This window comes from Podarcis melisellensis, assembly GCF_964234715.1.
Source record: "Podarcis melisellensis genome assembly, chromosome: 12".
NCBI classification, from domain to species: domain Eukaryota; kingdom Metazoa; phylum Chordata; class Lepidosauria; order Squamata; family Lacertidae; genus Podarcis; species Podarcis melisellensis.
In genome coordinates this window covers 34,795,053-34,807,960 of record NC_138544.1, presented here as the reverse complement: position 1 = coordinate 34,807,960, position 12,908 = coordinate 34,795,053, and the positions used below count along the sequence as shown (strand labels likewise).

Below are 12,908 nucleotides of genomic sequence, written 5' to 3'. Positions count from 1 at the left end.
CTAATCAATTCTAGCTCTTCTAGCAATTGCACAAAGAAAGCAATCTAGAGTTGCCTTTACTGCAGACTAACACAAGCAAATCCAATTGCATTATTTCCCTTCTGTTGATGCATGCCAGACTGTAGGAGGAATTGCAAGCTAAGAGTTTTGGTGGAGATAGTAAGCCCAACCAGTCACTGCACAATACTGTTCTATCCCTTAGCCCAGAAGTGGAAAACCTGTGGCCTTCCAGATACTGGATTCCAATTCCCATCAATCCCAGCCACCATAACAAATGGTCAGGGATAATGAAAGTTATAATCCAGTAATATCTGGAGGGCTGAAGGTTTCCAGGAGGGCAAATACCAATATTTACACGGAATGAGTAAACTTATCAGAAACTTACAGTATATTTGTGTTTTTGTTGTTGTTAGGTAGCAGTTGAGTCACCAAGTTGGAACGTATTAAAAGGTCTACCTACCATCTACTGCTTGCTGTGACTACAGACTATTCAGTGGCCTGCAGGCCTGTATACCCTTAACTACAGAGCACAGATCATGCCATATATATTAAGTGAAGCTTCATGTTGCAAGGCAAAGGTTGCTTGCTAGCCTTTCTTTCTAACTTGGAGGAAATAACACTGCTACCCCATATAATGTACTAAAGTGCTGGAGTGGAAAGAGGCACAATTCTTGACATTTGATAACATCTATTTGTGGCAATCTCAGCAGCTCAAAGGAAGGGGAGAAACATTTTCAAGCTCCTACCAGAGTTTGGGTGGGGGAATACTATGTCCTCCTTGGTCCAGCGATCCCCAGCTGTGGGGCTAGAACAGAAACTACAATATGTTGTTGAGGAGAAGCCCTTGTGGAGTTTGCCCCCCATCAATGTGGGGGTGGCAGCAGGATGTTTTGCCTCAAGTGCTGAAACATCTTGGACAGCCCCTGATTTCAAGTTCCTCATTAAAGCTATTCTAATTTTTCTAGACTTCTTATTTGGAGCTTGTTGTCTGTCACATTTAGGTCCGAACAAATTTATTTGTACAGTGATACCTCGGGTTAAGAACTTAATTCGTTCTGGAGGTCTGTTCTTAACCTGAAACTGTTCTTAACCTGAGGTACCACTTTAGCTAATGGGGCCTCTCACTGCCACCGTGCCACTGGCACACGATTTCTTTTCTCATCCTGGGGTAAAATTCTTAACCTGAGGTACTATTTCTGGGTTAGTGGAGTCTGTAACCAGAAGCATCTGTAACCTGAGGTATCACTGTATGCCTTTTGTAGAATAAATCCTTTTTAAAATCCCATGTTTTGCCTGCCCAGAAATGGAATTATCGGTCTTTATTACTTTTTCATTCTCAACTTGACTGTGGGGGGATGCCTATAAATAGACAAGCAACTGGTCTTCCACGATCACTGCTTACAACCGTGATCACAGTGACTAACAGTGCCTCATCTCCATCTGTTGCAGGGCAGGCCCAATACATTTTGGCACCCGAGGCAAACCAAAAAAATGATGCCCCCACCACCAGGGAAGAAAGGGTGAAGATCTCCATCAGAAATAAGGGGGGGGGGAATAAAGATCTGCATAAGGCTCTCTAGAGGGTCAGTAAAGCTCTCCATCAGGAACAAGTGGGGGAATCAAATCAGCCTCACCCAATGGTTGAAATGGGAATCAAAGGTAATCATGGAGGGGAAAGGGGCCCACTCTGAATCATGTTGGCAGGTGCAGAGCCCAAGAAACCCTAAAGGGCAGCTTCTGTTGTTTCCTCCCTCGGGTGTGGGAAGAGACAAGCAGTACCTATTTACAGAGAGGGTTGCCTTACCTTGCCTCGTGTGGGTGAACCGTGATCTGTTGTATACACCTGATGCCTTTTTGTCCCATTTTTAGAACAGATCTAGACATCAGACACGCTTATGGGCATGAAAGTGCAAGTGAGTTCCACTTTCTTCCTCCACACTTGGTTTAAAATATCTGGAGCTAGGCCAAGTCATCTCTCTTTGTAGGGAGATGGGCTTGCACTCCACTGTGGAGTTATCAAACCAATATTCCCACAAAGGAAGAGGTGTGGCCTCAATACTGGACATTCAAAACAAAGGTAGGAATTGCAATTTCCTCCTACCCCTTGTTTCATACACTTTGGCCCAGCATGGAACATTAATTTTCTAAGCATTGAGTAACCAACAGATTGGTGTTGTATTCATCATATGAGTTGTTTTTTGGTTGTTTTAAATGATAATCTTCCCCTAAGATCAGGGCCGGCCCAATATATTATGTTCAGGATGCTGATACCCCTGCTCAGTTCTACATAACAAGCTGATTAGACTGCCAGTTGAACTTTGCTTCAGTGCTAGGGATGTGATTACATCCTCTGTGAACACCTGGGAGAGCATACCTGATTAAGGGCCCAGGAGGGGCCATATGGCGACAGTGAAGCCTGGCTGGGGGCTCAGGAGGAACAGCCAGGAGTTGCTACAGCTGCCCAAGGTGGTTGCTGCACTGTCTAATGGTAGGGCTGGCCTAGCCTAAGAACAATAACAGTGAACATCATTGAAAAACGTACCCAAGTGCTCTCACTCTTTTCCTAGAACAAATCAAACTCTCTGCCGGTGACACAGATGGTCTGTGAGTTGTTGGGGAGGCAAACGTTGGCAGGCTGATAAGCTCAGAAAAATGTGCTGCAATCTGGAACAAATTGTCAATTAAAAAAACATCTAAGTTAAGGTCAGAGAAACTGCTTTTAAAAATGTTGTGATGGCAGCGTCTTACACCTATCACAACCCACCATATATTTTATCAATGAACTGCGAAAGGTGTTGTAACAATATATCTCACATTATGCAGTTGCTTCTGTGGTCTCCTAGGAGGATCCAAAGCTCATTGAGGAGCCAGAGCTCAGACCACATGTTTGGTATGCAGAAGGTCCCAGGTTCAATTTCCAGCATCCTCCAGGTAGGGCTTGAAAGAGGCCTGTCTGAAACCCTGAAGAGCCACTTTCAGCCATTGGTAATGCTGAGCAAGATAGATTTGAGTTGGTATCAGGCATCTTCTGGTATGGTTCCAAGTCTTCTGTGAAATTAAGTACCGTTAGCAATAACTCCTGATGTGCTACTTCTGGGTATCATTCTTGATGAGCTCCAGCCAAGCAGCATATTTTGCATAAATATTTAGCTATGTGAGTCTTTGGCCGGTCAGTGCAGCTTGTTCAGGACTTGTGCAGCCCTGAAAAATAAACTCATGGCTGCTTGGTATTTATAAGCATGGGACTTTGTAACTGTGGAAAATTTGCTCATCAAGTTCAGCTTTCCAGACTGAAAGCTTTCCGAGTCAAATGGCACAATTTTGTTTGTTTCCTTTTCAATAAATCTCACTTGGTGCTGCAAGTTAATTATACATATTTTTTAATTGATTTGTACTACTGCTCTGTCTTCTGAGATTTGTTTTTCTTCATTGTCTTAAATGAAAAAAGGTAACTGCTTGACATGTAGTTGTATGTATTTTGGAGTACACGGAATTTTTCTGTGTCTATGTAAGTATGTAAGAAATAAGAATGTAAAATGGAATGTCAAACTAGACTCCCTTCTGAGCCTCTGTGATGTCTTGTTGCCACAGTAATAGAAATTACAGCTTTTAAAAACACAACAAAAAATTCTGACCTAGAGAGCTACAAATAGGTCCATAATTTTTGGATTTAATTTAGTAGTAAGACTTATGACCAGACTTACTGTTCTTCAGATTCACAGTCTTGGAAAGCTTCTAGATCCATCACAGTGCAAGGAATTGTTACCATCTTCCATGGTTGAGCTACCTCCTCACAGACCAAGGGTTATTGACTATTGTTATTTTCAGGTGGGATTCAATCACACATCAGTGAGTTCAAGCTGTGCAATTGTAGCTGAGTAGGAGGTCTTGCACAGGAAGCTCACTTCCCCCAAAGATTGGACTTTTGCGATAAGGAAAGTGACTGACAAATGCAGCAGGAAATGTTGGGTAACACTTGCTTTGATACAGTGTCATCTAACCTCCCTGCAAACAAATCAGGATAACTGCATGATAAACAGGTTGTCTGAAAGCACTCCCAGTCCAGGCAGTGTAAGCTATGATGTATTCCTTACATTTTCATCCTGCCATTCCCCTAAATTGCTCAGTATGGCATAGGTTTCTGCCCCGTCACCACTCTTGTATCTTCAGAAGCACACTGTGAGGTAGGTTGGGCTGAGAGACTGTGACTGGTCCATAGTCACCCAGTGAACTTCACACATGAATGGGGATTTCTAGCAGTGTCTCCCTAAGTCATAGCTCAACAGTATAGCCGCCAGGCCCATGCAGAGGCGGAGCAGTGAGGAGGGCAGCTGGGTACATTTGCCCCAGGCCTCAGAGGGCAAAGCCTGCCAGATTTATGCTGTCATGCCAATAACAAGACTCCTGCCCTGGGATTCAGATGACGTGATGTATGTGTGTGTAGTTACACACATATCGGGCGTGCCTAAAACAGCCACTGCCTGTAGAACATTATTATTGTCCTTAGTTTCCAACATCCACACTGGTCCTATTTAAAGGTGCCAAACCTGTCCTTTACAACTCTGCATCTCCATAGTGGTGGACACTTTTCTTGCATGCAGCGACAATCTTTAATAAAAGCTGCTTGTTGTCCTCAATTTTACACCACCTGTGCACAAAATATAATAAACACAGCAGGCAGGGAGATAATTATAGTGGCTGCCTGATGCTTGCGGTCCTTGGTTTCCCTTGAGGTACATAAAACTCTGAACCTGATTATTTCCAAAAAGTGCTGTAAGTACTTTTGCAGGGTAGAGGGTGATAGACTGGGATTTAGTGATTAGTGGATTTTTAATTTGTTTTGGTACACCGTGTTATGTTTTGCTTTTACTCATTTTGTTGGGTGTTTTAAAAGTGCTCTGATCGTTCCTCAGCTCTCAGAATAGTCAAGCAAAGGTCATGTTTTCTTTTTATGGCACAAGAAGAGTCACTGGCTGCCTGGGATTTTTTGCAGAAACACTCATTTTATAGAATTTTTGCTTGTCGGAGACATAGTAGATGATACTGAAATTTAATTTAAGCTTTGATCTGCTGCAAATATATATATACTGTGCTTATTTACTTGGCACTGCCTTTGAGATTACATAGCCTTTGCAGAAAGACGTGATGTGAAAACCTTATAGGAGGGAATTAAAGAGTGTAATCCACATGGAGGATCTCCTGCCCTTAGAAGTTAACAGCCTGCATATTGTGCATTACAATGGGGCTTGCAAAAGAGAATGTCCTGGTGGATATGCTCAAAGTAATTGCATTTCTTTTATCTGTTTGATTAAAATGTTTAAACAGGAGTGAGGAACCTCTGGTCCAGGACACATGTGGCTTCCCAGACCTCTCTACATGGCCTAAGGCCATACCCTGAGAACATTTGGCTGTCTCTTAGCGCAGACCCAGGTCATTGAACCTGAGCTTCCATAGCCTCCAACCCATGGGTAGGCAAACTAAGGCCCAGGGGCTGGATCTGGCCCAATCGCCTCTCAATCCGGCCCACGGACGGTCCAGGAATCAGTGTGTTTTTGCATGAGTAGAATGTGTCCTTTTATTTAAAATGCATCTCTGGGTTATTTGTGGGGCACAGGAATTCGTTCTTTTTTTTCTTTTCTTTTTTTCAAAATATAGTCTGGCCCACCACAAGGTCTGAGGGACAGTGGACCGGCCCCCTGCTGAAAAAGTTTGCTGACCCGTTTTAATGTGTTGTAAACTGCTTGGAATTTTTAAATTAAAAATATAAAGTGGTATAGAAATGCAAATGCAAATGATAATAATAATAATAATAATAATACCTCTCACTCGCTCAGCTCTGCACCCTCCTTGAGAGTTTGCCAGGTTGGAATGAGAACTTGAATTGGAACAACACCTCTTCTTTGCCTCAGTGGACAGATGTGAACATCTGCGGGAGCCTCTGACTTTGTGTGACTGGAATGTAGCTTCCTGTACAGAGGTAAGAGACAAACTCACTGCTCCACTCACTTTTGCATCTGGACATGTGGTGCCAGAGGGAAGGTGCCCCATTGCTGCCTTAAACTAATACCAAGGCAGTGAACAATAGAACAATTCCAAATGAAATAGCGATTCAGAAAGAATTGAATGTGGATCCAAATGAACAATTTCCAGAGAATGCATTCTAAATGCATAATATATACTGAGCACACACAATCAATGTCAAATTATACACAATGTCATCCATGCAATAAACTCCACAACTCGACTCCTGTAAAGTACAGAGTCTTACAGCATGTTATTATATAATTGGGTGCAACTATAAAACATATCTAACAACAACAGCCTCCTGAAAAGTTTGGGGGTGGAGAATTACCTGAGCATTACCCATGTTTTATTTTGGCTAAGGTGCTGGTAGGAGCAGGCTCCAATGGACTGATCTGGCTGTCCTCCAATGGAACAGAGCACAGTCACATTGGGATGAGTTTTCCTGAGCACAGGGAAGTATCATGTCCAGTGTAAGCATGGTGACAACCTTGTAAGCAGTGCTATTTTTCTTGAAAAAAAGAGGTGTTAGAACTTGTCATGAATGCTTCCCTTGTTCTCTTATAATGGCAATGGTGCCCACCTGAGAGGTGCTGCCAGAAATGAGTTCCGGCTGAAAAAAAGCCCTGCTCCTAAGACAGATCAGCATTAATACTGTATTGCAGATAATGGGTTGAAACTGATTAGTGGCTGGTTTTAGGGCCACCTGTGAGTGCTTGGCTTATATTTTTAACTGAGTGCTTGTAACTGACTGTCCTTTCATAAGATCACTTTCCAATGACTATACTTCTCTTTGTATAATCAAACAAACATGTTGCATTAAACGGTATAGGGCTTGGTGAGGGTGAGACTAATAGGGACTAGTAACTTAGTTTTACAAAAATCAGTCACTGGAGCATTCCTGAATATTCACTGCCTCCTGTGCTAGTGAAAGAGCTTCAGCCGCCGTCTAATTCTCAAGCCGAACAGTCTGATCTTTTCAAGGTGAGCAAACTGGCATAAACGTATTTTCCTTGGCTACGGGAGAGATTTATGAAGCGTTTACACTGAGCTGTCAGGTGGAGTCCTGACAAGGTTATGCCTTCCTGATCAGGTGCTATTCTTGGCAACTCTTCCCTTCTACAAAGGATATTTCAGGGAGCCCTCATTGAACAGTCACTCATCCTGAGTACAACTGCATTCCTAATGTAATATCTTTGAGCATTAGACTCAAAGCACTTGAATATGATGAATAAATATTTAATTCTATTTATGCTACTAACTTATGCACAAGAGACACAGTCTATATATTTGAGCAGAATCAGAATGTAGCTTTAGTACATTGCTTTGAAAATAGCGAGACCTGTATCTTTTTCTTGGCTAAGGAAATAGAATATCTAGTTTATTGCTTGGAAATGTTTTTCCAAAGAGGCCAGGAGATAGGGTCGCCAATTTCTCTACTTTACGGGGGGGGGGGGGGAATCCTCTGTTTTCAGGAGTCCTCCATTCAAAGGGCTGTCTGATCCAAGACCCAAATAAGAGAGAGCAGAAGCCTTGAAGCTGCAGTTTCTGGACTGAGCACACAAGCCCCTTGTGCAGCCTTCCCCACTATGGTGACATGTGCTTTATTTCTATTTAAGCAATAGTAGTTGTTTCCAAATAAGCACCTGTATGCACAAATTAGCATATGCTAATTTTATATGAATTTGCACTCATTTTGTGGTGATGTGTTTCCTCTCTTGAGCCAATGCCTAAGTGACCATCGTGAGGGCTGCCTTTGAATCTCACCAGAACATGGGCAACAGGACAGTATTCGGCACCCTACCAGAGGTCTTGGCACACACAGTTTTGTCTTCCAACTCCTCATGCTTCCGCCACCTGAAACATCCACACCTCACTCTACCAAACAGCAGGGCCGGTGTTGCTGTGACAATGCTGAGCATTTAACTGTGTTTTTCATTGTTGCATTTTCATTTGTTCTTGTATATTGATATATGCTTGTATGTATATTGTAAATCCTTTAGAGAAGATCAGTACAAGGTGGTTATTATTATTATTATTAATCTATTTGCATTTCATTGCCAACAGCTACACTGAATTGTTATGCACCACGTGGTACGAAATAGCTTTTAAAAATCTCCCACCTCTGGGCTGACCTTTTCCTGGGTTCAGTCAGGCCTTATCCTAGGAGTCTTAGTGTATTCTGAAGAGGGTCCTGTGTTCTTGCTATGCTTGATAGGCTCTTCATTTTCAGAATGAGTCAGCTTGACACAGTGGCAGGGCCTGACCTCAAGGTTTGCGCCAGGAGAATTCTTCCCCGAAAGTCAGTCAAGGAGATGCTGATGTTAACAGACAGGAGGATTTGTGCAATTCTCCTCTCTCTGCTCCTCAAGTATACACAGTACTTGGAAGTTGCACTGGGCATAGAGCTTGTAGCTAATTGTCTGTCCCTTGCTATAGTATAAAAAAAATCCCTTTCCTTGTGAACACATTGCTTTGGGGAATGCATGAATGCTGGTCTCTTTTAGCACAGTTTGAATGTACTGTATAGACACTGATGGATTTCCACATCTCATCAAATCTATACGCGAGATGGATAAATTTGAAGATGCATGGGGGGAGGGTTGATTGACATCAACCCTTGTGATGCCAATTTATTTTAATATACAGATAAGACCATAGGACCCAACTCCTAGGGGTTGAGGTCCCTTTGCCCCCCCAATAAAATCTGTGGGGGCTGCCCCCAAGTTTATGGTCATTGCCATTCAAATGGTGTGTGTGCACCTTGACTTGTTTATGTGGGGTGGGGCTTACCTGCCCCCCCAATATTTTATTTAAGTTGGCACCCCTGGATAAAACATTTAATAAATCTTAGATTTCTTATGAAGTTGCAATGCTGAAATTTTCAGAAAGTAGATCAAAGTAAAGCTTCTTGTCAAAGGAGGCTTTCCAGGTGTGTTGATTACATGACCCTGACAGCCACAAGCCAAAGTCAGTCATGGGAAGACAATTGTGCCCCCATGCTGATTCCTGCTGGTCTAATAGTCAAGTAGTAAGTGTCAGAATCAGTGTAGCTGATGCAGGCAAAAAACAAACAATTGCTATACAAAATCTGGGCATCCTCTTCCTGGGTATCTCCTACCTACCCCTGCCCGCAGCTCCCCAAAACATTTATGGTTTAGTGCTAAACCACAACTATGGCAAGAGAAGACTGGTCAGCAAGACCGTGCAAGCACAAAAAGTTAAATCACAATGTAGGAAGCTACATTCTGAATCATTAATGCAGCCAACTTATTGCTCTATAAACTGATTCCCCTAATATTCAGACACATTTTGGGGTGATTTTGACAGGGCTGATCCAGGATATTTTGCTCATTGGGACAAAGGACAGCTCCTTCCTCCCACATCACCTAATTTGCATATAGAAGCCAACTAAGTTGGTAGTTTATTTCATTTATTTAGACAATCTCTTTACCACTTGCTAACTAAAAAATATTTCTAAGTGGTGTACAGCAAACTAAAACAATTTTACAAAAATACACAATAAAAACATTAATTCAAATTACTAATAAACATCTATGTTGCTGTATCTTCCCCATCCCTCTCCCACAGTAAAGGTAAAAAGTTCATAAAATGATAGCCTTAGTGGCCATACAGCTTTGGGTTTTGTTTTCTCTGCAGGTATTATCATAAAGCAAGATAAGGCTGCTCTGTTTCAGTGGCATTTGGCCATTGTGGGTTATATTAATAGCATACAATTCAATCACTCACTGTGAAACTTTAGAACAGGCTGGAGATATCAGTATATTGAGCATGTACTATGTGGACACCTATAAGGCCTTCAAAGGCAGCTCCTTTTCTCAACGCTGTCCAACCCTGGGAGAGCTTGTGCTGCAAACCACACTATGAGGCAAAATGCTACAGTGTCCTCTTTTTGACCTGGTGTAGGAATCTTAAGTCTTCATTATGGAGACACTCCTGACATTTACGGCGTCTGTGCCAGTGCTATAGATAACGGAGGCAGTAAACCAGTTCTGTTCCATGTTACTGTTCCAGATGCAGCTTCTCAGTCCCACTGACCTTGCCTGGCCAGCGGTGATCCTGCTGTGTCGCCCAAGCCTGAATCTGGGAAAATAGGAAGCTAGGATAATAAAAAACATACCCTCCAACATTTCTTTGATGAAAATAGGGACGTGCTAGTCAATAATAATAAGAATAATATTTATACCCTGCCCATTTGACTGGGTTGACTCAGTCTCTGTGTGTGGCTTCCAACATATATAAAAACACAACAAAACATTAGACATTAAAGCTTTTAAAAATTCCCTGTACAAAAAAACAAGAAGCTAAATAAGAAGTGGGAATTCCAAAGTATTTTCTCCAGAGCTGATGTTGGGGGCACATGGAAAGTTGCAGAGAGAAGAGAGGAAGGGAAAATCCCACCCCACAAATCTAATTCTGTGCTGTTCGGGCACAAACACTGTTGGATACAGCCTATAGCAATTTGAAAAACAAACTCATTTTATTGTTACTTTATATTGAAAATTGCTAGATAATATATGTGTCTGTGACCTATTCCACGGGGGGGGGGGCAGGGAAAGAGGTGAGGGGAAGGAACCAGATGTGAGGGGAAGGAACCCTCATTGGAGGAAAGATGGTATAAAAATGTAATTAATGACATCTCAGTCTGCAGGGTGGCCTGAGGTAAGCCACTATTTATTTAGCAGTAGCCCCTCATACAAATATAGATACAAAATGGGAACTGCAACAAAATGTTGCAGTGAGGAATGGACTGTTCCAGCCTGCCAGCCAGGCTCTCTCCAAATATATTCCATTCCCCTTCACCCAAGTTTTCCATTCCTCTGTCTTTCTCCCTGCTTTTGTACCCTGTGCTAGACAGATAGAACCAAATGGTTAAAATATAATTTGTACTGCCAGCTAAACACATGCAGCAAAGGTGAACACATTTCCCCTAGTGCAGGATACCCTCTAGATTAATTCACCTTGGCCAACTGATGTGTTAAAATTCAACACTACCTGTGTACACTTTGCCTTTTATAAGTCTTTGTTAAGCTGTTATTGCAGAAACACTTGACCCAGTGTCATGTGGACACCATAAAGCAGAAGAGGAAGTCAACTGCTTGTGCATTCATCTGTTCTGAAAAGCGAGGAGTGTTTTTGCACTCTGTTTTTGCAGAGTGACATGCCAGTTTCAGCAGAAGTTGCTGGTGCAAAAGGCAAGCCCCACAAACTGAACGCGCTTGCTTATATACTTCACCCTACTTTTCACCCCTGAAAGTACTATAAATCTGTTGGGTAGTCGAGCATCCTTTCCCAACCTTGGATCCTTAGCAATTGTTGGACTACAACTCCCATCATCCACAGCCAGCAGTGGTCAGGGATGATGGGAGTTGCAGTACCTCTGGGGACCCAAAGTTGGGAAAGGCTGTCCAAGAGAGCATCCTTTCCCAACCTTGGGTCCTTAGCTGTTGTTGGACTACAACTCCCATCATCCATAGCCAGCAGTGGTCAGGGACGATGGGAATTGTAGTACCTCTGGGGACCCAAAGTTGGGAGAGCCTGTCCTAGAGAGCATCCTTTCCTAACCAACTCCCATCAGCCCCAGCTAGAACAGGCAGGGATGGTGGGAGTTGCCGCCGAAAACATCTGGAGGGGACCAAGTCAAAGAAGGCGGTACTGGAGAAGGAGAGTCCTCCTCTCGCCAAATTTGGCGGGGCTTCTCTTGAGAGTAAACTTTATTAAGGCTTGCGCTTGCGGCGTTTTGACTGCCAAGAGGCCGCCAAGTTTTCCGCGCGCAGTTTCCTCGGGAGCAAAAGTTCCCGCCTTATATATCAAGTGAGCCTCGCGCGGGGAACGGGGCTGGTTCGGAGCCTGACGACAGAGAGAGAAAGAAAGAGAGAGAGAGAGAGAGAGAGAGAGAGAAAAGGAGCCCAATTGCATTGTGAGGGAAAGAAAGAGAACTGAACGCTGGCGAGGGAGAGGAAGAAAACTCCCCGACGAGCCGGCGTCCCTCGCTCGGGCCAATGAGCGGCGCGCGGAGCGGGGAGCGTGGGCGGGGCGCGGGCGGCCTCCGCCTCCAGGGGAGAGAGCGAGGGCGGCCGGGAGGGAGAGAGTTGTTCTTCGGGCCGCGGCTGGAGGAGCAGCAGCTGCTTGGCTGAGGGGCGGCAGCAGCGGCAGCAACCTCCCTTTTTCTGGCCGCAGCCCCTGACAGGGCTTTGCTCCTCCTCGGCGCCTTCCCTCCCTCCTGCTTTTCTCTCTTACCCTCCCCATTCCTGGGGTCTCTTTCTTCCCCGCAGATATAACCCCCCCCGCCCTCGCCTCCTTTCTCCACCCCTCATTGTCTCGGGGAGCGCGTCGCCCAATTCCTCGAAGGGGCGGGCGCGAGAGAAACTTGGCTATGGGCGAGGGCGGCGAAGTAGCGGCGCTTGCTGCGTCTCGGGGCACCTCCGCGTAAAAAGAGCGAGAGGGCGCAGCGCTTCCCCTGCTCAGCCCGACGGAGCGGGGCTTTCCCTGGGGCGCGTTGTGCGCGTGTAGAGCAGCGCCGGCAAGCCGCCTCCTTTCGGGCTGAGGTTGCCTCTTCTTGCCCTGCTCCCGGGCGGGCGCTGGGTGACTTTCTCGCCGCCCCCTTCTCCTCCTCCTCTTTCTGCGCTCTCCCAGCGGAGCCAGATGTGCGACCTGCTCGACTCGCAGCCGCCGCCCGCCGAGAAGAAGCTCAGCAGGATGAAAAAGTTGCGGCGAACTTTGTCGGAGAGTTTCGGCCGAATCGGTGGGTGAGAGCGAGCGAGTTAAGCCGGGGGGTGTCGGTGGGTTAGGCTCGCTCAGCTTCGCGTAGGGCGTCTATCATCATTATTTTTGCCAGCCTTCCCGGCTGCGAGGGGCGGCATTGC

The 12,908-nt window shown here is 44.7% G+C and overlaps 1 protein-coding gene across 2 annotated transcripts in view; it reads left to right on the top strand.

Moving 5' to 3' along the window:
* The first annotated feature begins 12,147 nt into the window (after nucleotides 1-12,147).
* Nucleotides 12,148-12,908, top strand: part of CDK14 (cyclin dependent kinase 14) — a 232,342-nt gene continuing 231,581 nt past the window's right edge. Inside the window, exon 1 of one of the 2 annotated variants that reach the window (XM_081882550.1) lies at nucleotides 12,148-12,787. In XM_081882550.1, coding sequence (XP_081738676.1) covers nucleotides 12,688-12,787 — 100 coding nt within the window. In that variant the 5' untranslated portion in view covers nucleotides 12,148-12,687. The remainder of the gene's footprint in view (nucleotides 12,788-12,908) is intronic. The other variant, XM_081882549.1, reaches the window with a different exon arrangement.